The sequence below is a fragment of the Podarcis liolepis genome, assembly GCF_965112155.1.
Source record: "Podarcis liolepis genome assembly, chromosome: 13".
Taxonomy (NCBI): Eukaryota; Metazoa; Chordata; class Lepidosauria; order Squamata; family Lacertidae; genus Podarcis; species Podarcis liolepis.
In genome coordinates, this window is record NC_139573.1 from 18,217,988 (window position 1) to 18,243,375 (window position 25,388).

The 25,388-nt window shown below is 48.5% G+C and overlaps 2 protein-coding genes across 3 annotated transcripts in view; one reads left to right on the forward strand and one right to left on the reverse strand.

Annotated features, from left to right (window-relative positions):
* Positions 1-25,388, forward strand: part of LOC310690451 (histone H4) — a 122,336-nt gene that overhangs the window by 34,191 nt on the left and 62,757 nt on the right. The window lies entirely within an intron of this gene.
* LOC310690429 (sacsin-like) lies at positions 504-23,918 on the reverse strand. 2 transcript variants are annotated; one of them, XM_083469276.1, is made up of 8 exons: positions 22,470-23,918; positions 19,088-19,118; positions 16,760-16,847; positions 16,106-16,217; positions 15,005-15,151; positions 13,156-14,590; positions 12,586-12,674; positions 504-11,574 (listed from the first exon to the last, which is right to left on the reverse strand). In XM_083469276.1, exons 2-8 carry the CDS (start codon positions 19,108-19,110, stop codon positions 770-772), a joined length of 12,699 nt encoding a protein of 4,232 aa, XP_083325402.1. In that variant the 5' UTR covers positions 19,111-19,118; positions 22,470-23,918; the 3' UTR covers positions 504-769. The 2 variants fall into 2 exon arrangements, with proteins under 2 accessions (XP_083325402.1, XP_083325401.1); XM_083469275.1 differs by lacking the exon at positions 22,470-23,918 and having other exon boundaries at positions 19,088-19,725.

The window sequence follows — 25,388 nt, forward strand, 5'->3', positions numbered from 1 at the left end:
TATTGTTATTTTTACTTTTTAAGGTTGAATTTTCATTGTATTTTGTACTATGTTGGTTTTGAGTAGTGTAGCGTTGTGTACTTAGGGTTTTGTTTTTACAAAGTGGGGTAGGAATTCATTAATAAAAGTAAATAGTGGTTGTGTTAAGTGATGATTCCATATTGATATTTAAATTGAGCCCTGAAAAGGTACTGCATTTTACAAATGCAGTTTCTGACCCCTGCAGAACCTTGGCTCCTGCAGCTAATTGGAAGCTGCGGAAGTCGCATCAGACGTTCGGGTTCCAAATAATGTTTGCAAACCGGAACACTCACTACTGGGTTTGTGGCGTTCAGGAGCTGAAACGTTAGACTTGCAAGGTGTTTGGGATCCAAGGTATGACTGTACTGAGCTGCACTGACCAACGGTCTGACTCTGTATACAGCAGCTTCCTACTGGGGGGGGGGGTGTCATTGGTTCCCCATCTCTGCCACAGCTTGTACAACGTAAGCATATAACTTAGCTTCTTTATTTCTTAACAAAGCAACTTTATTTTTTCTGTATATCAGAAGACAGGTAACAAAGTGTCACTGTTCAAGAATGGTTATCTAGTCCTGTTTTCTCACATGATACAGTGTTAGTGAGTTAGGAATTGTTTGAAGAGACATCAATTTTCTAAGCAGGCCCCGCTCCCATTTTATAATATTTGATCCCAAATGTTTCAGCTACAAGAATGCCCATGTTTATATATTGTCAGTCAAGACTTTAAACAATAAAATCCTCACAACTCTCATTCTAGGCCAATCCACTTCTTCACCACGCTTAGGATATCTCCTGCTAAAAGCAGCACCTCCTTCTCCTTGCATCTAAGGAAAGCCTCATTAGGAATGGTGGGTGAATTGTGGTAGCTGGGATACTGCGTTCTCTTGTCATCCACGCCATGCTGCCGGAGTTCCTCAATCTGATCAGGCAGCTTTTCCAACTCCTGTCCATAAGAAGCTACCTTACTAGCCAGCATTGGAAGAGTCAGATTCCTGTCAAAGCGACCTCCCTGGTAGTATTCAGCTGCTGTCAGGGCTTTCTCCACTGCCCGGTAAGTCTTGTAAAGCAGCCATTCAGTGCTACCCTGACCAGCACTACTGGCTGCCGCCTTCAGATCACACTTGGCTTGCCTTAGCCAGCGCCTAGCCTCCTCCAAGCAGTGAAGTTTTGATTGATCCTTTGAATACTTTGGCCCTCTCTGATGGAAGGACCAGAAGTTGTAGTTGCAGTGGCCTCCTCCTCCTCCTCCACCACCCCCACCCCATCCTCCTCCACCCCATCTTTGCCTGGTGAATTCTGTACGCCTCTCTTGATGCTGATGAGCTTGCTGGTCCCATTCACCCCAAAATTCAGAGCTCCTCTTGTAGGAACCTCTACTTTTGGGTCCCCCTCTGGAGCCACTGGGCGTTCTATTGTTCTCCATCTCCTTGATCTTGTCTTTAAGGTATTTGAAAATTTCATTGGCAGAATCCTCTTGACCTATGTTTTTATCTGGGTGGTAGCACAGATAGAGTCTTCTTAAAGCCTTCCTCCTCTCATCCTCTGACAAGCTCCAAATTTCAGCCAAGCAGACATCCACTTCTTTCTTTATCTCACTCAGTGGCCTCTCGTACCAATTGCCGCTTGTAAGTGGTCTTGCAGTACTGCTAGCACCAGGGGAGCCTTCTGCCAAGACCACAGCTTTACTCAGATCAGATGCAGAGTTATTCCTCCGGAAATGGTAAAGGTCATAGGCACTGACTTCTGCATGCTGCCCTCCTCCCAAGTCAACAAGGTATGTGTGTACTTGGCCAGTACCGCTCTGCCGTGGCCCAAGGGCTTCAAGGACCACAGCGTAGAGGTAATGCTCTCTGGGCTTGGAAGAATCCAGGTAACCCACGTAATCTTCTGGCAGAAAAGTATGGAGGATGCTCATGTCCAGGCTGTCATACCATTCCTCAGGGATGTCCTCTCCAGGAGGAGGCAGGATATAGGCATTTAGGTTTGCTGGCAGCTGCAAGGGCACTTTGTTTTTCTTTAGCACCTCAGCAATTCCCTTAGGACTTTGGCAAATCAGAATCTGCCCAAGAACCATCAGGGCCCACAGGCGAAATCTTTGTCCTAAAAGCCTATTCAGTTCTGTGGCTAAATTGCCAGAGAACTCCACAGCCCACTGTGCACCTTTGCTCTCCTGGTGTGCAAGGTAAAGCTGCAGTTTGCCATCTGGCATTGTTGCAGCATACACTGTCTTGGCACACTGGGTTCCTTCCACACTCTGCGAATTGTGCACCATGGTTGTGTACACTTTTTCACAACAAACCACTTCTAGCCGCTCTGGTGAGAAGCATCCTTCAAACATGCATTCCACTTCCTCTACTTTTGTCCCACCCTGCCATTTAAGCAGTGCAACCAGAGCATGCTGGAACTCGCAAGACATGAGTAGTTCTTGTAGCCAGTTTTGGAACTCACAGTGTTCCCCATAGGTACAGAGTTTCAGAGAGGACTCTTCCAGCTGCTCTTCAGTGATATCTAACAAGTTCTTGGGGCGCAAGGCTTCAGGCAGCTGATGCAGAAGCCTCTGCTGCTTATACTTGTCGTAAGGTAGCTGACATATTGAGAGATCTATCAGAAAGCGAAATTTGCACTGAAAGCCCTGGGGTTCCTGGCCAGACTCGTAAAAACTAAAGATGAGGCTGTTTGATGGATATAGCTTCCCATCAGTACAAGGCAGATGCAGTTCTTTCAGCTCTGAGAAATCCATTTGATCCTTTGCTTCATCTAAGAGCTGGAAGAGGAACTGAGTGGCCCTGAGCACTGTTTTGGTGAGGTTGGCATGCAGTGTAGCCTGCCTTACAGTCTCTGCATGAATTCTGGCCAGAACACTGGCATAGTGATGGATGCTTGCCTCATCTTCCACTCCCAATTTCTCCAGGACATCCATATAGACAGCTAGCTTTGGTGGTAGCTTGTAAAGATACGGCCGGAAGTCCTTTGGGTATTTTAATGAGACCACCACATTCTGGGCCTCTGCTACCTCACTGTCATCCACTAGTATCACAGGGAATCCCTTTAAGCAGGCAGTCTCTAACATTTGCTGTTGCGACAAATAGCCATAAGCTGACTTTAGGACATCCTCTCGAGTTTTCCTAGCTTTTGGAGTGTCACATGGTGCCTGGCATACGTTTCTTAGATTCTCCAAGACTAAATGGGCTGGCAAGGTGCGCAGCACTCCCAGTTGTTTTAGGATGGTTTCTTTATTTTCCCCAACATATTCAACAGAAGGCAGAATGACCGCTGAAGTCCACACCAGGTCTGCTTTCATAGTTAACAAGGAACCTTGGGGTGCCACAGGAGTATTACACGGCACGTATGGCGAGTGAAGGCAACACAGATCTTCAGAGATCTTCTTTGGCAATAGGAAATGGATCTTGGACACTGTTTCCAGGAAGGCCTCTGAGAAGTTTTCACTGGAAAGTAAGTAGCTCCAGAGTGCTCTCCTCCTTTTATCAAGATCATGGGCACCATCCTTCTGTTCTCCAGCCCTCAATGCTTCTTCTGCAATTTGGGTAGCCAACACTAGAAAGTATTCCTCAGAGATCTCTTGCTGCAAGCCCACATCAAGTAAGAACTCTTTCAACTCCCATATATTCTCTGGCCACACTGCGTCATAGAATTTGCGCGGCACGAACAGAGAATCCAATCTCAACTTCTTGAAACACATTTTCTCCTCATAAAAGTAGGACACAGGACGCATCACACCTTGCTTGTCCCGGATGAAGGCGAAAGACTGGAATGTTGTCACCACTGTCTTTTTCTCGGCCTGATATTCCTCAGGATAATGCCTCTTGATAAGGAGGAGTAATCTCACAGCCTCCAGTACACGAGCTTCGGGGAGATGGGGCAGCCGAGGCAAAAGCTGCTTTACAAACTGCTGCAAATCGTTCATTACACCAATGCTCAAGCTCTTACTGAGATGTCGGTTCAGCAAGCTATCACTCAGCAGGACAGTCTTCTCATCTACCTCATAAAGCTCCTGGAAGTTCTTGGTTTCCTTTGGAATCTTGGACTCCAAGATGTAGATATTCCTGTATGAAGCCAACGAAACGTGCTTCCCTTGGTGTGTTTTAAACACAGGCAAGGATTTCAACTTGCTTAGCAATCCATGGTCATTCTTCAGCATATTCAGTTGGCTGCTTAGGAACCGCAACAGCGCTTCAAACTCCCACCCTTTGAGCGCATCCCAACACAGGTCATGATGAGCTGCCAGTTGTTCGAGCACTACTGTAGGATTCTCGATCTGCAACACACATGGCAGAATGCAATGTGCAGCGAGCTTTGGAGGCAAAAGAGAGGAGTCCAACTTGGAAAAGCCCAGTTTGTGGAGAATTTCAGTAACAGGGCCTGCTTGACCAGGCATTATCGTGTTGAGGGACTCAAGGGGAACCAAGAACTTAGTGCAGCCACAACACACAGGGAGCATGGCACAACCTTTGAAGAGGGAAACTAGCTCCGCAAACATATTTTTCATTGTGTCTGAATTCGCAGTCATGCAGATCTGGTTCTCAAAGAAAGCCCACAGTTCACGGAGCCATTCTTGGCCTTTATCAGTACTGACCCTGTTGTCCAAAGACAGCATCTCCTTGATGAAGGCCACAGAATCAGAGAGTGTAAAATCCTTTAGGAACCCCATATTTACTAATAGCTGCCTGGCCTTTCCATCAATTCGGCAGTGAAAGAAACAGTCCTGACGGTGTGGGAAAAGATTGTGCACACTGCTATGGTATGGAGGACACTGCTGAGTGAAGCACCTCAGCATGTTATCTTGGGTCACCAGCAAAGGGAGACCTTCCAGGCAGCTTTTGTCATCAGGAAGAAGCTTACTGAGGCAGAACTCGAGGAGAGCAGAACAGTGACAGCTATTCTTCACAGGTGTCAGATGAAGTGGGCAGGGCAGGAGAAAGTTGGGCAGGTTCTTGAGGAAGCAGCAGAGGGAAGGAGAATCGAGGGTTAGGATATCAACTCCTGCCTTGACAAAATGGTCGTGTACCAATTGCAAATGTTGGAAGGCAGGGACAAAATTCATGCCCAGACTCTGAAGAGTAAGCTCAAGAACCTCACTTATCTCAGACTGCAGGAAATAGGGATCACTGGTTGGGTGGCCCAGTCTGGGTGCACTCCAGTGCACACTCACTTCTTCCATCTTAAATTCATACTTGAAATTAATCTTCTTCTGGTACACAGGGACCAAGGGAAGCTGCTCCATGTATGCCAGTTCATACACACGGGTCACCAGCTGTTGCCATGCTGGGGGGACATCCCTTGTCACAAATGGGAAATACTGCAAATAGTTTGATTCCAGCCACTTCTCACATGCAGTCAGGGAGTGGAACTGCAGTGGTGTATCATTCAGTGCCCGGCGCAGCTCATAAAGCAAGTGGCAGTACAATGGGGCAATGAGACACTGCAGCAGCAAGTTATTCCAGGACGTATTGGCACCACCTTCACCATCATCCTTCCGCAAGCCACGGCGAGCAGAGTCCACAGCAAAGTTCCCATTGATGTGGATGGGAAGGCCTGTTTCTTCCAGAAGCGGCAGTGTGCAGAAGGCCCTACCAGGTGGCCGTCCGTCAAAACAAGCTGCCACACCCCCACACGCCAAGTCCATGTTTTGCACGGTATTGTCACTCTCAAGCCCAATCTGCCTACCTACCAGCCAGTTGCTGGAAACTTTGGAAATACTACTCTTCACCTTCATTCTGTAGAAGACTCTCATTGGCTCGCCATCATCCATTCCACCTGCTGCAGCAGCCTGTTGGAGACGCTTCTGGTATTCTAGTCTTTCAGGCTCACCACCTTCAGCCTCTACCCGTAGCACCTCCTTCGGTGTCCCTCCCCTCTCACTTATTATAGAGAAGACCACGCAGCGAACGTGGTTGAGGAACAGCACAAGGCTGTCGGCTTCTTCAATGAGAGCCACCACAATTTTCTTCATGTCTTGCTCGGACACAGAGCTCTGGCAGATACGGGATGAGGCTGCACCATCAGGAGTACGTAAGGGTAACCGGAAAACTGTGCCTTGTTCCAAGTTAAACACATCAGGTAAAAAGGTATTATAAACATCACTGATGGTGTCTTTGACTTCTTTAGCAAGGTTGTACATTGCACCAGGTGAGATCTCATCAGAACCAGGGACATAGCGCAACAGGGGGTCAAAGACACACAGAGCACTGTCTCCCGTCACAAAGGCAGGGCAGTCAGTCAGGTGATAAACTGTATTGAAACCTAGTCCATATTTGCCGGTAGCATCTCTCCTCCCACCTTTGCCACCAGAGCCCAAGCGCTGGATCCCTTCTATGTCACACATCTGGAAGGTGCGGTCATTGTAGATGCAAAGTGCTGGGCCTTGAAGTTCATTCCACTCCTTGCTGAAGACGCGATCAGTCGGGTGCTGTCGCCGATCCCAGACAAAGTGGACAAGATTTGCACCAGCATCGTCTGCATTCTGCAACAGCTCCTTGAGCACATCCTTTGAAGAGGAGTAGTCACCGAGGATGTTGGCCAGCCGGGTGCAGATTTCTTCCTTGGCTCCAAAATCTGTGGCCCAGGAAGAGAGACCCTGAATCTGCTGGCGTGACAAGACACGTCCTTTTGTGGTCTGAATTCCACAGCGCATAGCAATTTCTCGTGGGATCATGGCATGGCAGAGCAGGGTCCCTTTCTCATGCGGAAGCCATGGCGTGTCATCAAAGAGGAGCTTGGGCAATGGATGAAGAACTTTGTGTTTGTCTGGGAAAAATACACTCTGGGCTTCATAAGGACTCAACTGTTGACCCTCTGGCAGGGCCTCGGCCAGCCCTACAGTGATCAACCTGACAACTAGGTCCAGATGCCCTTTGGAAAGAGACTGTCCAGCTCCCTCCTTGGCCAAAGTCTGCAACACAGTGGCATAGTCCTTCACTTTGAAAGTCGCAGGCAACCCAACACACTCCCACAGCATCTTTTGCTTCTGGTACTCCTGAGGCAACTGGAAGAGGTATGGAGCAGCATCAAAGAACAGGCAATGGGCCACACTGCACACTGACACAAAGCCAGTGTCCATGAAAACAAAGGGGAATGTCCTTGCCCTTTGGGACACCTCCACCTTGGACAGAGGGTTCATCTGCACTATTTCATTCAGGAACGCATAGCAGATTTGTGCTATGTTTCCCAGCTCCATTCTGGACAGGGCATTGGAACTACGTGATGCTTCCTCCAGTTGTGTCAGCACTGTAGATACTGGCGGCTGGCGATTCAGTCCTAGGAATTCCTTTAGCTCCATGGAGAGCTTCAAGCCTTTACCAAGGGCTGTCTTGTCCAGGACAGGCTCAGTCAAGCCTACCAGGGGGTGCTGCTTATGGTAGTAAATCTCTTTGGGGCAGCAAAGTTTGCGTTGGTTAGCAGGTAGTACTGCTGGCAAGAAGGGAATGTCTCTGAAAGTAACCTGGGTAGTGTTGCTGTAGCTTTCCTGCAGGTGGTCCTCAAGGAGCTCTAGGATGCAGCGGGCACGCTGGCAGGCCTTGACTGGGTCATGACTCCACAAGGCTGCCACAGTTCTGGCTCGAGCTATCAGTTCCTCCATTTCTACACAATCTTTGGCCATACCAAGATGCTCCAAGCGCAACAGCCTCTCTGGTTCCAGAAACCCTGTGCCTGTGGGGAAACGGCCATCTTCAGGAGCGTAGAGAGGTGCAGCGCAGCCCCTTGGGTGTACAAGTTCTTTAATGTTTCTCAGCAAACTATTGGGGACAGTTGGAATGCAAGGCCAGGATGTCAGGATCTTATTCACGCCAGCATCATTCATATCCAGAGCACGAAGAATGAGGACATCGCGATCAGGCACTGCCAGCTGAGCAAGATTGGGCAAAACAAGCTCACAGAGGAATCGTGCCCAATTGTAGGTGTTTGGCAACAGGACGTCCCCCTGGATGCAATCTCTGAAGTTCATCTTCACCCAATCTGGAACTGACACCGCCATCTTTGGCTCTGGCAAAAGTAAAGAGAAGACCCTGAAAGCTATAGGTTCCAGATGCTCCTGACAGGTAATGTCAGAATTGAGGATACAGGCATCCCGGGCTGGGCACCATCGCTGTCCATCAGAAAAGAGAACTGGCTGTTCCCCATCAACACCATTGACTAAGGCTTGGTAGAAGGCCTTGACTGTTTCACTGAATGGGTGCTTGGCACTGCGCACGTCAGGCCAGAAAGCATGGTACTCATAGTCCTCCAGCAATCCTTCCTCGTACATGTCCCGGAGCAGGGACAGTGCTCCAAGCCAGGCACCCAGCACGGAATCCCGTAAGAGTGCCTTGTTCCATTTCCCCTTCTCAGTAGCGTCCCAGAGTCCTTTGCGATTACTCTGCACAGCAAAGACTGCCGTGAGATGCAACGGGAGTCCAGTTTCAATAGGAAGAGGTAGAAAGCAGAAGGCACGGCCCTTAAAACCATCTACATCTGGAACCCATTTTCCAGCAGCAGTGGCGGGGCGGAGGGGCAAAGCAACGCTAGCAACAGGAGGCGAGAAATGGACATCCTTTTCTTTTCCCTGTTTGAAGACCTGAAGGGCTTCTCCTTGAGCAGAGCAGGAGTGCAGCAGGTAATGGCTGGTGACCACACTCGTCTTCCATGTTGCTGTCAACTGCACAATAGTGGACGTACCCATCCTGACAAGTGCTTTCCTGCTCACTGTGGCTAATGGCTGGGTGGTTTCTGGGGAACTGGAACCATGAGGAAGGTGGGTCAGTGACACCTCCTGCACTTTTCTCAGGAAGATCAGCAGGTACTTGTACATCTCCCGGAAACCAATTTGCAAGGATTTGATTCGACTGGGTCCAAACGGATCACAGCAGATCTGAGAGTCCTCTGCCTCCTCCTCAGTGCGGAAGGGCAGGCGGAGGAGCGTGCCTTGGTAATCATCTCCAGGTTGACAGCCAAAGATTCCTCTGAACGGTCGAAATTGTTCAGGAAATCCAGCGGCGACTTTTCGGTGCAATGTGAGACGCATGCCTGGTTGGCCTGAATTACGGATATGCTTCCGAAGGTGGGTGATGTTTGGGTCAAAGATGAGCATGGTGTGGCCACTGAGAAGAGAGGGCACATCAGTGATGTGGTAGACAGTGCAGAAGCCCAGCCCAAAACGACCAATCTTGTCATCCTGCCGTTCCTTGGTAGCTGCTCCTAGACGGATGATGTTAGAGAAATCTGTCTCGGTGAAGAACGCATCATTCTGGGCCCAAAGTGCGGGGCCCTGGCAGGCAGCCATGCCCGGGTCCAGGAGTCCTTCAGTGGTACCGTTATGCTCACGGAGATCGACTAGGAAGCGGCAAGTTTGGGCGCCAGCATCCTCAGCATTTTGCAGCAGTTCCAGGAACACATCTGCATCCTGGCTGTATTCACGAAGGATGTTACGGATCCGGAGGGTGATTGGCTCCGAAGGACCCCACGCCTGAGCCTCCAACACTTCCAAGCCTGAAAACCGTGTGCTTAGCATTTCCACACCATGGAAGGTAGCAGTGGCAGAGGAAACAGATTCATGCACCAAAGTAGGTGGGTCGCCATCCAGCTCAGCAAGGTGCGCCCGATCCATGTCACAGTACAGCACAGAACTGGCCGGGCGTAGAACAAAACCGGACAGTCCTTGAATCCGCACAGGCACTGGCATTTCCCTTTCTCCATGGTAGCCACGAGCGCACAGCCAGTCCAGGACAGCTATCACAAGGAGCAGTTCAGCATGCATGCCGCCTTGTGGTCGGGCATTGATTTGATCTGCCAACTTCTGCATTGCTTGGCACACTTCCTCCTCTTTTGGTAACTTATGGACCCCCCATGCTGCAAACAGCTGGCTGTAACCTTGGAAGTCCAGAGGCACTCGTGACATCAGGGCTGTAAGGTCTAAGCCATCAGGGTAGGCCAGCACCACATCTGCAGCCAAGGAGAAGCCAGTCCCATTCCACACCACAGGTCCCACAGGTGGCTTCTGGAAGTCCCTCAGGTGCTGTTGCATGTGCCGATAGATGCTGTGCAGCTTTGTAGTTAACACAAAGGCCTCCTCAGGGTGACATCCCTGTGCCAAGGCAGCTAGATTCTCCATCACTTTCTCTGGTGGAGGAGAGTTCTCCAGACCCAGTTCTTTTGCAGCTTCTGGCCGAAAAGCATTAGTCAGTCCCATGACCAGCCCGACAAGAGCAGCGTACCTCTCCGAGCGAAGCAATTCAGGTGCCAAGAAATCTCCAGCTGCCGCCAATGTGGAAGTGTTGGTGGCAGGCACCCAAGGCAGGGACCACAGCCGCTTCAGCTCCTTTAAGGAGAAGCGTGAGAGTAGAGGAGTCTCATTGCAGACCCGGATGAGTGCCTGTGATTTGGCACTGGCATCTGCAGCCTCTTGCAGTTGACCAACTTCCTCCGCAGCCATCAATGCATCTGCTGGACAGACAGCACTGAGATCAGATTTCAGGCCCAGAACACGAAGGGTTCGCAGTGCTGCTGGCTCCCGGAAGGGCCCTGTGGGGAAGCAGCAAGGTCTCAATAAATCCTGCAAAGTGCGATTCTCTGGATCATAGAGGTCACTGGGCCTGCCCAACCTTCCTGATCCGCAATCCAGGAATGGCAGCTCACGACACAAAGTTTGCAGCTCTCGGCTCTGGCTGAAGAGGGAGTCCCCATTGTGCAGCACCCACAGCATGAGCCGCTTGGCTTCCTGTGCCCAACTGGCATATGCCCCCTTCGTCATCGCCTTGATGCACAGCAGGCACAGATCCGGCGTCCCCAGGAGCTTCTGCCCGATTAGCAAGAGCAGGTGGCGTTCAGCTTCATTATGACACAACAGCACAGGCTCTGGAGTTAGCAGATCCGAGGGCACTGGTGGAACCAGGTTCTTCTCTAAAGCCAGGTGGTGCTGGGCTGGCACCAAGCCAGACCTGGTGGGTGGAAGGAGGGAGGGCATCTTGAAGAAGAGCGGCAACTCAGTTAGGACTTCGGCTTCTTTGGGGGAAAGCGACGCAGCCGTGGAGAAAAAAGCACTCAGGCTCTTGATCTGGCAGGTGGGCAGAGATGCAACGCGACCAGCCACAGATGCTACCCCTAAATGGGCAAAGACCTGCAAGACACTCCCAGGCGTGGGTTCTAGTACGTACTCTCTCAGCTGGCGGTGGCACCATTCTGGCTGCCAGCTCCAGACCACAGTGCATCCCAGTCTCTCCAGAATGCCAGCCACTTCGTCCGGCAGACAACGCCCCTCATGGCTCTGGAACAGCAGAGTAGGCTGAGGCAGCAGCCGTGCCAACTGGATTCCACTGTGGGAGTTCTGTAGAGGAGTCAGTGGTATCAGGGGGCATCCCTTGAAGGGTGCCAGGGAGGGAGCATGGCGACTCAGGAAACTCCAGAAAGCAGAAAGCCACTCAAGCGGGGGCTGTTTTGGGTACTCCTTTGGGCACCAAGATACAGGAGCAGGGTTGCTGCTGACCCAGTCCTTAGGGAGAGATCCACGAAGGTTCTGCTCAATGACATTTTGATCCATGGAAACAAAGTTCCTGAATAACCCTGAATATGAGAGAGAGAGAGAGAGAGAGAGAGAGAGAGAGAGAGAGAAATCAGCAACCACCATTTGTGTGCACTTGCATTTCCTGTTGGGAGCAAAGTGGCTATGTATACACGACTTCTATGCCCAGCACTGAAAACTACTTTGGATGCAACTGAACTCCAATATGTATAGGTCTGTGAATGATTTGGTATCACAATGATGCTAGAGCACTGCTGAAGCAAAGTGAGCCTGAAACTGATCAGCGTACCAAAAACCAGCGTGGTATAGTGATTACAGCAGGCAGATGCAAACTGTGGCCCATCAGATATTGCTGAACTACAACTCCCATCATCTCAGGCCATTGGCCATGATTAAGGGAGCTGGTGAAAGTTGTAGTTCGTCAACATCGAGAGGGCCAAATGTTGCCTGCCCCTGGATTAGAAAATAAGACTAAGGCAAAGGGGGACAACCTTCAGCCCTTGCTCTAATTTAATGCAGGTGGTGGAGGATGACGACCCAACAGAGAATGATGGAAGGGTGGCAGAATCCACTGCAAGCGATCAGATCAGACCTTTGACAAGAGTGATCCATCTCTACTGGTGGCTGGGGGGAAATGTTCCCCAACCCTGTGCTTAAGGGTTCAAATGCCCAAACTAGCTGTGAAGTTAGTTTACTTGGAGACAGCCACTCTACTGCTATTTGGTGTCACGCTCACTATCTTTCCACCTAATCTATTTTACAGTGTTGCTGGGAGGAGAAAATGGCGCCTGTGTGTAAAAAGCATGTGTTTGTACATGGTAGAACATTTACACTGGTGGCAGCCAGCCTGGTGCCCTGTGGATGCTGTGGATTGCCATCCCCATAATCTCTGACCGTTGGGCCATGCTGGCTGAGGCTGAAGGAAGTTGAAGTCTAGCATGGCCAGTGAAAATAGGAGTTGTAGTCTAACAGCATCTTAAGAACACCAGGGTGGGGAACCCATAAAACACCAGAAGCTGATCATGGTGCACCCAGGAAACTGAAAGTCTCACCCTTTTCTGCAATTGTTTGCAGATGCTTCAGCAGCTCAGGGTTTAGATCCTTGGGCAAGAACCGGTGAGCCAGGCCAGGCAACAGGATCCTGCAAAATCGGCAGAAAGAAACCAAAGTCAGTTAGGAAAGACAAAGAAATGGGATGCACTATGGGACAAACACCCAGTTAATGCCACTGGTTTATTTATGGGGCTAACCATTTTAGGGAATCTAAAGAAATGCAGCATAGGCCTCTTTATCCTGTAGGGCAGTATTTCTCAGAGTGAAAACTGGGTCTCAAAGAAGTGCAGGCTGGCGCTAGGGGAGACACTGAGCCGAACTATGCATATGAAAAAAGTGCATAAGGGCCTCTGTCTCTTGGTTTGGTGCAGTGTCTGAAATGAGCCATAGTGAAGACATTTGTGAACTGCCTTGCAAGGTGTGTATGTGTGCATGTGCACATGCGTGCATTAACCATTATGCAAGTCCATTAATTGGAACATCTAATAGGGAGAGGACATTTAACTGTGGTAGGGCTAAAAGGACAATGCCGGTTTACCCTGGGGATCATATGTGGTAAGACCGTTCACCTGGGGAAGTTGTGGTTATCGAGGAACACCGTCTCTCCAGAATCTCCAAAGCAGGTAAAGTTTCCATTGGCTGTCGGCAGCAGTGGCAGATTCTTCAGCTCCTGGTAACACCCATCTCCAACCAAGTACTCCAACAGCAACTGTTTCTCTGTCAAGGATATCCCATGCCACACACTGGTAGTCCGTCGCAGGGTCTCCCTGACAAACTTCGGTGTGGCCTCTTGCACCGCTGCCCTGCCTTTGGCACCCCACACCAAAGCTCGGCGCACATGGAGAGGAGCAGCTGCAAGCGGTGATCCTGCCAAAATGAGGGCCTTCTCCAGGGCCTTCTCTACTGGTTTACCACTCACTACCTCTGGCAAGATCACGGCTTTGCAGGGGTGGAGCAAACGAGGTTCCCCATCGCCGACTTGTACCAAGAGTTTCATGTCCATCAGTGTCTGGCATATCTGAACCACTAAAGGCTTGTATCGGAGTTGTTGGCTTTGGTCTGGGTCTGGCCATGCCCCATATGGGTTGTCCGGACAGGTAGATGCCAGCAGTACCATTTGGCAATAAGCAACAGGCAACATCTCCTCCATAAGCAAGTGGTTCCAACGACCATCGGCTCCCCTCGCCTGGGACCCCTCTTCAGACCACTGCACGTGTCTTCGGTCATCTGTCAGCTGGAAGGGGGCACTGATGTGCAGTGGCAATCCAGTGGTGTTTTCCTCTGTGGCCGGGAGCGGCAAGACGCAGCTGAGGCGTCCCATGCACTTGTCTTGCAAACAGTAAGCCAAGGACAACACAGGCTTAGAGCTGACCTTCACTGCGAGCTCCCACAGTTCTGGGAAGGCATCCTTTTTCGCTTCAGCAGACAACACAAGCCAGTTGCACTTGCTGGCCTGTCCAGTCCCAGTGCCACATAGAGTAAGTGTTTTGATGTGGACACCCATGTCCAGTTTAGTGCCCATAGCATCATCAACAAGGTTTGCCTTTCCACTACTGCATTCTGCAACTTCCAGCACACCTTGGCTCATGCCCAACCCATTAAATGGGCGAGTGGTGGCCTCAGCCTTCAGCAGCTCACGGATGGCACCATCGGACTCAATGAGACCCAACGTCAGTTTCTTGATGTTCCTGAGGAACAGCAAACTAATGGGGGCATCATTCACGAACGAGAGCAGCAGTTTCTGCACCCGTTCTGGACTGTAGAGATTTTCTGAGATCTTCGATGGACTCTGTCGTAGCGGGAAGCGAAACAGGGTGCCTGGAAAGCGTCCTTCCGCAGTTGGGCAAGGCTGGCCCAGAGACTTCAGTGCTGCCCAGAATGGTTGGAACTGGTCGGATGCCTCTTCCCATTCACTCACCTCCCAGAGCTGACCCCCGTCATGTAATGCCATCTGCTGTGGGTCCAGCACCCCCAAACATACATCAGAAAGTATAGATGGGAAATCTAAACAGAGTGAAGGGAAGGAATTCAGCCATTAAAATGTGGTTGCCCCAGACTTGGTTCCTTTTCCCCCTTCATGCAATTTCAATTAATCTTTATCTCTCTCAATTTCCCCCATCTCAATGATGGCATTAGGCATATTTCGCTGGGGAGAGCATTCTACAAATGGAGAGCCACTGTTGAGAAAGCCCATTCTCCCATTCCCTCCCCCTCAGAAGAAGTACACAGACAAAGGTCTCTGAGGATGATTGCAGGGTCCAGGTATGCCGATGTGGGGAGAGAGAGGTGGTCCCTGAGGTCTTGGGGTCCTGAGCTGTCTTCTAGTCCTTTTCCCTATAATTCTTATGCCTTCCTCCCAAAGACATCTGGTTTTGAAGACTGACAATCTCCCAAATTGAGCCAGGCAGAACTTCTCACCTGTGATATGGTAAACTGAATTGAAGCCCAAGCCAAAGCGTCCAACTGTAGAAGGGTCATCCTCCTTGTGACTGATGCCTGGACTCTGGATCCCTTCCCAGTCAGCCTCAGAGAATAGACCGTTGTTATAGGCAAGAAGTGCAGGGCCTGAAAAAGAGAAATGTGGTCATGCAATTTTTACTCAGGTGCCTTGATGATGGTTCGATTCACGGTGTCACTCCCAAGCCAAATTTGACATGGCACAATGCCTGAATTGCAAACTAGGGTTTGTGATCAGCCAGCAAACCAAAACAGAAATCATGATTGAACATTTTGTGGCACGAGATCCTGTCTAATTTAGCAAACCGTGGTAACAGCCACCTCTAGAGGCTGTGGCACCAGAGAAATGGGAGCAGGCTAATAAACCTGACTGCTATCAGAAGCAGACCAGGTCCTATAAACAAGGGCTGGAGAGCCCTGCCACCATCCCTGACCATTGGCTATAATCACTGGGACTGATGGGAGTTGGAGTTCAACTATAATTGGAGAGCCACAGGCCCCCCCCCCATCTCTTTTCTAGACTAAGATTTCTGCAAACCATGATGTGATACTGGAATAGAGCCAATATATTGAACATACTGGAGGCGAACTCTCAGGTACCCACATCATTTGTTTAAAGCACATTTATACGACTTTAACAGTCATTGTGAGAGCATATAAGGCCAGTGTTTTCCATCTATCCCAAAATGGATATTGTAGCACAGAAATGAGAATGTGGGAAACTACTGTACAGTGACCAGCCATATTTCCCTCCCACAAGGCACCTGGAAGGACACTACATCATGGCAACTTTCCTTGGATGCATTGTGGGACGAAATGGCCCCAAAGTAGAGGAAGTTCACTGCTGCCTTCCCAGGCACAAAGAATCATTCTGGTCAATATAAGAAGAACTTAGAGAAGCCTTGGCTACTGACTGCTAAGAAGGAAGCCTTTGACCCTTGAAAGCATCCCTGAAAAATTATTATGAATTTCACCCAGCCAACTTCCTCCCTATAGGAGACATTGTGATTTCTCTGCTGGGCCCCCCAGAACACCCACCATTGGGAGGTGTCTAATCCATACCTTGGGTGCTTGCCAGCCCCTCTGAGAAAAGGCTCTGGGTTCCAAAACTCCGTGCATCATAGAGCAAGATCACCTCTTCAGCCCCCGCATCATCTGCATTTTGGATCAGCTCCTTCAGGAAGAAGAAGAGAATGAGAGTAGGAACAAAGGCCAGGGGTCAACACAGACAGACTGTGGAAATTGCTACATGGATGCCAGTCCCACATTCCATAAACTGCTAGACATATACAGGGGTTGTCAATATCACCCCTTTCAAACTTTACCTATTTAGAAAAGGGAGGACAAGCCATCTCCTTGCTGCTGTGTCTGTCCCGCATCTGTAAAGGCTGGGAGACCTGGCAGGCTTCTTTGCTGCAAATCTGCACCTTCTTTAATACTGCACTAGAACTGGCCATTCTGATGTTTTTGGCATCCTTCTTTGGTACCCCTGCACCCAGCCACTCCCACAAGCCGTCCTTTGGGCCTGCGCTCCAGAACAGCTTCCTGCTCTAAACTTGCAGTCGTCTCTTCCCAAAAAATCCGGGTGTTTGGCTGCCTCCTCTCTGTGAACACGCAAGTTGTTCAAGCCCTACTTAAAATGCAATCCATGTGAAATGGCTTCGCTCTCAAAAACGGCAAATGCAAAAAGCCCAGGGCCAATGCTTAAAAACTTACTTTTAAGATCTGACCCCCATCTGGGTACTTGCGGAGGATGCCCTGCAAGTATTTGAGGACAGGAGGTGATTTTTGTCGAAAGCCCTTCCTGAAAGAAAGGCAGACGGTTACAGTAGTTAGAGTATATGAATAGAAACAGAGAGACTTCAGTCTAAACAGGACCAGGCTGTGGGGTGGGGTGGTGCACCTGGGCAACCTTGAGCTCACTGCCGACCTGCCCAACCCTTGCACTGCCCAAATAAACTGTAGCAATGGTGTAGCTACAATAACCGGGGTGTAGGAAGGGGGGCTGGTGGGGGCGGTCCACCCCGGGTGTCATCACTGAGGGGGTTGATGTTCAGCACACTGCCCGCCCACGACTCCCAAGCATATCCCAAGCCATCAGGGGAAGGGGCAGAGCTGCGCCGCCTTGCCAGCGGCCTTCCCCCCTTCGTTTTGACAGCTCGAAGGAGGCTTGGGAGTTGCGGGTGAGCAGCTCGCCATTGCCCCCCCCCGCCTCCTTTGGGGGGGAGCCTCTCCTGAGCTGTCAAAAGGAAGAGGGAAGGGAGGAAGGCTGCTGGCAAAGTGGCGTGGCTCCCTCCCTGCCCCCACCCTGCCCAGGAAGCAACCTGCCATGGGTGGCTTGCTTCGCCCCCCTAGGTGTCTCGCCCCCTGGGATGCTTGGCGCAGGCGGCGCCCCCCTGGGACACTCGCTCTGCCCCCTGGGTGCACAACATGTGCGCAGCTCCTGGTGCCGCAGCAGCTAGCTCCACCTCTGTGAGAGCCACATTCCCAGTCGTGTGTGTAGCCACCAAATGCACAATAATACTAGCATACACAGGTGCACATGCATATACAGAGAGAGACAGAGAGATGTATTAACATGCACAGCAACTGGGGTTGAAAATAGCCTTCTAGCTTTTAGCAAACCTAATTGCCAGGAGAGAGAAAGAGAGAGATTCCTGGAAATCTCAGCTGAGAAGAGAGATGGGTTAACCCTTCCCTCTCCAACTGCACTCTTCCCAAAGATCATCCCTCTCATACAACCATTACGGCAAAAGAAGACTTCTTAGAAAATACATTGTGGAGGGTTTAAAAGTGGGGAGAGAAAAGGATTAATCACGCTTCTGGACCCAGCTGCAAACCCACCACCCTAAAAACAACACAACCCAATTGAGCTTGGGGAAAAGCTTACTGTTGGCTACAATAGAAGGCCTTTGCAACCTTAAGTTTAGCAGGGGTGAGAAACACTATAAACAGAATAAGGAGGCAACTGGCCCATGGTCCAAAGGTTCCTAACTCCTAGTTTAAATCTTCCCTCTGCTGTTGGGTCTGTGTGCAGGTTTCCCTCCTGAGTGACACTGCATTGTTGTGGCATCTGCCTGGACAATTTGGTATTCAAAGGACCCTGGGCTGCCACTACTGACCCAGCTTGGCTATTGGATCCTACTGGCCAGCAAAAACTGTAAGTGAACTTCTTGTTCCAGGTAAGCCTTGTTCAAGGCTTGTCTCCCTGACATCTCGAGTATTATTATTATTATTATTATTATTATTATTATTATTATTATTATACAGTGGTAGCTCGGGTTAAGTACTTAATTCGTTCCGGATGTCCATTCTTAACCTGAAACTGTTCTTAACCTGAAGCACCACTTTAGCTAATGGGGCCTCCTGCTGGTGCTGCGCTGCCAGTGCACAATTTCTGTTCTCATCCTGAAGCAAAGTTCTTAACCCGAGGTACTATTTCTGGGTTAGCGGAGTCTGTAACCTGAAGTGTATGTAACCTGAAGCATATGTAACCCGAGGTACCACTGTACCCTATACCCAGAGGTCTGTAGCCTTTTGTTCCTAACTTGCTTCTTCATCCTGCCTCATTTAACTTTTGGTTCTCACGACAAGCTCTCACCACAGTCTCCTGCCCACAGCCTAACCCTCAGAGCCACAGAACTCACTGGGTGACCTTGGGCCAGTTCTTCACACACTCGGTCTAGCTCTGAGCTCCTTGGAGGAAGAGTCAGCAATGTTTTAAGCAAGGTGTTATCAGATCCCATATAGTTTTGGTTCTAACTAAACATCAGAAAGAACTCTGGTGGTAAGAGCTGTTTGACATTGGAACAGTCTCCCTTGGGAGATGGTGGACTCTCCTTCCTTGGAGGTTTTTAATCAGAATGGATGGCCACCTGTCATGGATGCCTTAGCTGAGATCCCTGCATTGTATGGGGTTGGACTAGATGACCCTTTAGGTCCCTTTCAACTCTACAGTTCTATGATCAGCACATCCAGCACAGTCTCACTAGCATTTTTTGTCCATGAGAAATCCCATGGATACACACGCACTGCATTTCTCACCTCTTCTTCTGCCCCTGAGACATGTTGATACCTGCAAAAGTGAGGAGAAAAATGCAGAATGAGGAAAAAATGGAGTGCATAATCTCACCAATACGATTTGCGCATTGGTCCCCACTGAACAAAAAAAGAGCTCATAAACTATTGTTCCTTCTGTAAATGGGCATCTTTTAACAAAACAGACAAGAGGAATCACTTACCATGATGTTACAAACACCCCCCCCCCCAACTCATCTCTCATCAAAGGGATTTTGGAACAATAGAAAACCCTGCCAGGCTGCAGTTTGTTATGTGTGCTGGAAACTGTAGTTTATGTGAGGAAGAAACTACAGTTCCCAGGATTCTTTGGGGAAAACCAGGTGCTTTAAATGTATGGTAAGGATGTGACTTCTGTTACCAAAGGCAAAGGCAAACAGTCCAAGCCTGCCACAAGCAGTGTGGCATCTTTCTCTGTCCTCTGCTTCCGATCTAAAACACGTTTACTAAATTATTATTACTGTAACTTATAAAATTTGTAGGCCGCTCTGTACCTGCAGGTCTCAGGGCAGTTCACAGGATAAAATCACAATATAAAAACACAAAGTACATAATCAAAATCAAAACAAAACCCAATAACCCCTCACAACACAATTTAAAATTAAGTCCTTTTAAGCCATTGGGACCAACTCACTTTAGAGTAAGCTTTAGAGTAAGCTTACATCTGGAATGTGCTTTTGTTTTCAACAGACTGTGCAACAATTCCACGAGGTGGACAGGAAAGGTTGCTGATATTTATTTAAACCACTATTTTGCCAGATATACATTTCAGCCACTATTATACCATTTTAACAGTCGTGGCTTCCCCCAAAGATTCCTGGAAACTGTAGTTGGTTAAGGGTGCTGAGGGTTGTTAGGAACCTCTAATTCCCCTCACAGGAAGACAATTGCCAGAGTTCTCTGGGAAGAGGGATTGATTGTTAAAATTTGAGATTTGTAGCTCTGTGAAGGGAACAGGGGTCTCCTAACAACTCTCAGCACCCTTATCAAGTTCCTTGAACTCTTGCCAACTCCCAGTTCTTGTCCTGTGTCAGTTCATCTTTTATTCATTTTCTTATGCAGGCATACAACCTTTTTACTATTTCTTATAGTTATTGTTTATTAAATTCAAACCTTTGACACCAAAAGCATTCCAAAGATTACAAAATAAAATGAACCTACAAATAAACTAGACAGTGTATACAAAGAATCAAGCCTGCACTGTTCTTTTCCTGAGAGTATGTTGCCTTTGAACAAATAAAAGTTACATAATCCAGATATTTCTAAAGACCAGTGGCATAGGTTTCACACCACCTTTCTTGTGTACATAATAAAGGGCCACCAAAAATGTCTCTCTTTTTTACCCTAGGTCAAACGTACCCTTATCAATACGTCAATTAACATGATTTCCCATGCTGTGTTGTACTATTTCGCTGTGTTTCAACTCTTGTAAGTCCCCCCCTCCAAATCTCGTCACTGAGATTCTTGGAGCCCCACCAAGAACTTGTTTATGTAAGCTTTTCTGATTTCCCCCTGTAATAACAGATCCAGTTCAGGTGCTTTGGGGATCCCTTCCCTGCCCCCCCCCCCGACAATTACTGCTGAGGTTTCATTAAAAATCTTTCCCCAAAATTTGGCAACATACTTACAATCCCACCACATATAAGATCCAACTCCCCAACATCCCCTCCAACAAAACTTTTTAATTTTTTTTAATTGTTACAACCTAAAAGGTGTTAAAAATCACTTCTGCATATTTTAAAGTGATGTTTCCCTAAATTATACTGAAGTATTATTGTATGGGAACTTTCCTCCCAAGGCTTTCCACTGTTCACCTCCTAATATTCCTGTCTTTTCTCATGTTTCTCAGTCCAGCTGCATTTTGCTTAACCTAGTAGCGTGGACCCTACTAATAATTTATCAAATATCCCTGCATCATTTCAAACTACAGACCCAATTGTAAACTTGTTCAGCTCCCCTAATTTTAAGGGGAGCACTTTGGAAGAATGGATCACAAACACGTAAGGGGAAGAGACACATCCCCTGGTCATCACAGGCCACTGAGGTTATTTGGTTCACTCCTTTTCAGCCATCAAGACAGCCAAACACACAATAAACAACACATTTACAGAGCCAGAACACAATGGAAGCACATGATCCGTTACAACTATTGCAGAATCATCATTTCCGGAGAAATTTTTGTGTTTCCTACCAAGGGTTGATAAGAGAGGATGTGCTCTGACTGAAACCTTTTTTTCAGCCCAAAGTCCACATTCTGGGCATCACATGCCTGTGGTGGGCATGGCAAGAAGCAAAAAGTGGACAGAGAAATGGGTGTGCCTCTTACCCTCATCAAGAAGGAAACATCCCAGCAAACTCAACGCTAGAGGTTTCTAGATGGACACAAACTTATATATCTATGCAAACAAAAGGCATTATCAAAAATGTTCAAGGACACCTTCCAAGCCAGCCAAAAACAATGGAGGAGGATGCAGAGCCCAGATGGTGTCTGGGGTGAGTGTCAAGAAAGCAAAGGGGAGGGGTTTACATTTGTAGATTCCCAACTACAGTTTTATAGGAATTGCTTGGGTACCAGAACAGTGGGGCTGCTCACTTGCCACCTCACATTCTTCAGCCTTTCTTTTAATTGCTATATGCAGGGAAACAAAATTCATTCAAGTGACAAGGCCTTCCCTGGTTATCACTGCATCCAGACAGTAGGGAAAGTTTCGCCTTTTGAATGCCTGCCAGCCAGGCCAACTAGACGCAGGAGGTTCCCCAGAATGCAAAACGGTGGTAATTTCACGCAGTACCATTTAGAATACAGCCATATTTGTATTTCTACTGCATAGTCACACTATAAGCCAAGTCTACACTAGGAGAATGAGGTCTAAGAGCCCAGCACTGCACCATTTTAGTCGACAAGGCTAAACGTCAAGGCAAGTCGACGTTTTAACTTTCCCTCCCAAGTTTTATAAAAAGAAAAGGCAAGTTTCCTGCAAGTAGAAATTAGAGCGATATATTTTTCTCCCCCGCCTGAAGTATTAGCTTTTTGCTTCTGCGGGGAATTTGCTAGGTGAGGAAAACCTCAAAAGCGATGGCTCACAGACGCCAATCTCTCAGCCTAGCCTACTTCCCAGGGCTGCTGGGAGGATAAAATGCGAACGAGGCACCTTGCGCTCTTTAGAGGAAAGGTGGGCTAGAAGTGTCTGTATTAACTAAGCAAATATGTTTAGGATCAGAGCATTTCGCTGTGTTTCCAGAGACGCTCGTACTTCTTCTAAGCCTGTTTAAACCCCGTTACTCCTCCCAAGGAGCCCGGGAGTCCTGTTGAATCGGTCCCCATCACCTGCGGTCTGTTATTACTCACCGCGTCTCTTGGAAGATGCAGGTGCGCAGCTTCCCGGCCGACGGTGACTAAAGAGCAAAATAGGTCCGCTGCCCTACCTCGCCTCAAGGCGGAGGGCGGGGGAAGCAGCGGCTGCTGCGCTTTAAAGATGCCAGTCGCTTTCGATTCCGGCGAAATGGAAACCGAAAGCGATTTCGCTCCGTTTGGGAAAGAGGCGGGGAATGTCTCGGAGCTGAGGAGTGGGCACTTTTAGAGGGGGATGTGGGGCAAAGACGGTGGGCATTCAGTCCCAAAGGCGGAGAGGTGGAAGAGTCGGTATCTGATACACTACAGAAGGGAGTGGCCAAGATCGAGCCCATCCAGAGACAGCTGTAGTTGGCAGGATTCCTGTCTTGCAAGGGGGTTGGGCTAGATGACCCTTTGGGGTCCCTTCCGACTTTTCGATTCTAGGGTCCTTGTGATCTACGATCCCTAAGTTACGGCTGGCTCCAGAGAGACAGATATGGAAATGCCTCCCCTGCTGCCTCAGCGAAAGTGCGTAGTAACTATAGCGGCAGCTCTCACAAGGAAGTCCCACTGAATCCAACAGAGCTTACTGCCAGACAAGCTGGTGTTAGGATTGTAGCCCGAGTCTTTGGGTTACTTTGGCACATACGGTGCGTTGAAATCATATGCCTTCTTCTACAAAGAATCCTGGGAACCATAGTTTGTAAGAGGTGCTGGAAATTGTAGCTCTGTAGGAGGAAAAATACAGTTCCCAGGATTAGGGGACGCAATAACTATTAAAAGTGGTGTAAAGCTGTCTGCAGTAGGGTGGACTTTGAGGTCCCTACTAACTCTTAATACTGATTCTCACGTACCCCTGTTCTCTTCTAAAGAAGCACAACCAACCCATTGGGTTTGATACTCGCTATCATAGCAGATAATATGAGGCGTACTGATGCCTTTTCTGTTTGGATCTGTATTTCACTTGTTTATTTCTGTTGTGCCATTTGAGTTGGCCGATAGATGTTTGGATGCATGTCTGAAAATCAATGGAGATGATTGGGTGTACATCTGAAAATCGATAAAGATGATTTGAAAATAGTACAACCAAGCAGTCCACATTCCCTCTCCAAGAATCCTGGGAATTGTTGCCCCTTTTGTTGTTGTTTAGTCTTTTAGTCGTGTCCGACACTTCGTGACCCACTAGACCAGAGCACGCCAGGCACTCCTATCTTCCACTGCCTTCCGCAGTTTGGTCAAACTCCTGCTGGTAGCTTTGAGAACACTGTCCAACCATCTCATCCTCTGTTGCCCCTTCTCCTTGTGCCCTCCATCTTTCCCAACATCAGGGTCTTTTCCAGGGAGTCTTCTCTTCTCATGAGGTGGCCAAAGTATTGGAGCCTCAGCTTCACGATCTGTCCTTCCAGTGAGCACTCAGGGCTGATTTCCTTCAGAATGGATAGGTTTGATCTTCTTGCAGTCCATGGGCCTCTCAAGAGTCTCCTCCAGCACCATAATTGAAAAGCATCAATTATTCGGCGATCAGCCTTCTTTATGGCCCAGCTCTCACTTCCATACATCACTAGTGGAAAAACCATAGCTTTTACTATACGGACCTTTGTTGCCAAGGTGATGTCTTTGCTTTTTAAGATGCTGTCTAGGTTTGTCATTGCTTTTCTCCCAATAAGCAGGCGTCTTTTAATTTCGTGGCTGCTGTCACCATCTGCCGTGATCATGGAGCCCAAGAAAGTAAAATCTCTCACTGCCTCCATTTCTTTCCCTTCTATTTGCCAGGAGGTGATGGGACCAGTGGCCATGATCTTTGTTTTTTTGATGTTGTGCTTCAGACCATATTTTGCGCTCTCTTCTTCCACCCTCATTAAAAGGTTCTTTAATTCCTCCTCACTTTCTGCCAAGCCAAGGTTGTGTCATCTGCACACCTGAAGTTGTTTGTATTTCTTCTGGCAATCTTAATTCCGGTTTGGGGTTTATCCAGTCCAGCCTTTTGCATGATGAATTCTGCATATAAGTTAAATAAGCAGGGGGACAGTATACAGCTTTGTTGTACTCCTCTCCCAATTTTGAACCAATCAATTATTCCATATCCAGTTACACCTTATGAACTACAATTCCCAGCACTCTTAACAAACCCCAAGGGTCATTGAGTCCAACCCCTGGCAATGTAGGAATCTCAGCTAAAGCGTCCATGACAGAGGGCCACCCAACTTCTGCTTAAAAATCTCCAAGGAAGGAGAGTCCACAACCTCTCGAGGGAGACTGTTCCACTGTTGAACAGCTCTTACTGTCAGAAGGTTCTTCCTGGTGTTTAGCTGAAATCTCCTTTCTTGTAACTTGAAGCCATTGGTTCGAGTTCTGCCCTCCAGAGCAGGAGAAAACAAGCTTGCTCCACGTGACAGCCCTTAAGGGACCGGTAGTTCAAGATGGCTATCATATGAGAAGCAACTTTGATATTTCCTTTAGTCTCTGCCTTCTAATCTGTTGGTTCTGTTATGGCTATTAAGTATGGACAGGTGCAGATTGCTGTGCCTGCAACTTGGTGTTTTGTTTTGTTTTTAACGACGCCTCCCCACCAAGAAGTGTGCAAAAGCACACAGTTTGGCAATTGTGAATTCGCAGCTCCCTGGTTTTGAGCAAATCAGGAGAGATAAAAAGTGAGGGATATTCCTCCCTTCCCGAGCACATCAGAAATATTTAGAAGCACAGCCAAAACAGAAATGAAAGCTTTGAGGAGTGTGCAGGCATGGAAAAGAGAAAAGCAGAAAATGACAATTGGTTCACATACCCCGAGTGGAGTGTTTAGGAGCCTGATGTTCCCCCAAAATATCAGATTATCATCATATCAGGCATGGGCATAGGCGGGGGGGGGGGAGCTGTCCCCTCCAATGAATAAAAATAAATAAAAATACATAGGTAACTGAGATTCTGTCCCCACAA

Coding starts and splice junctions, on each gene's coding strand:
- LOC310690429 (XM_083469275.1), bottom strand. CDS start 19,167: ATGCACTCCATTTTTTCCTCATTCTGCATTTTTCTCCTCACTTTTGCA. Junction 16,848..19,087: donor TCTCAGGGGCAGAAGAAGAG/GTGAGAAATGCA, acceptor CCTTTCTTTCAG/GAAGGGCTTTCGACAAAAAT. Junction 11,575..12,585: donor GCAAACAATTGCAGAAAAGG/GTGAGACTTTCA, acceptor TCTCATATTCAG/GGTTATTCAGGAACTTTGTT.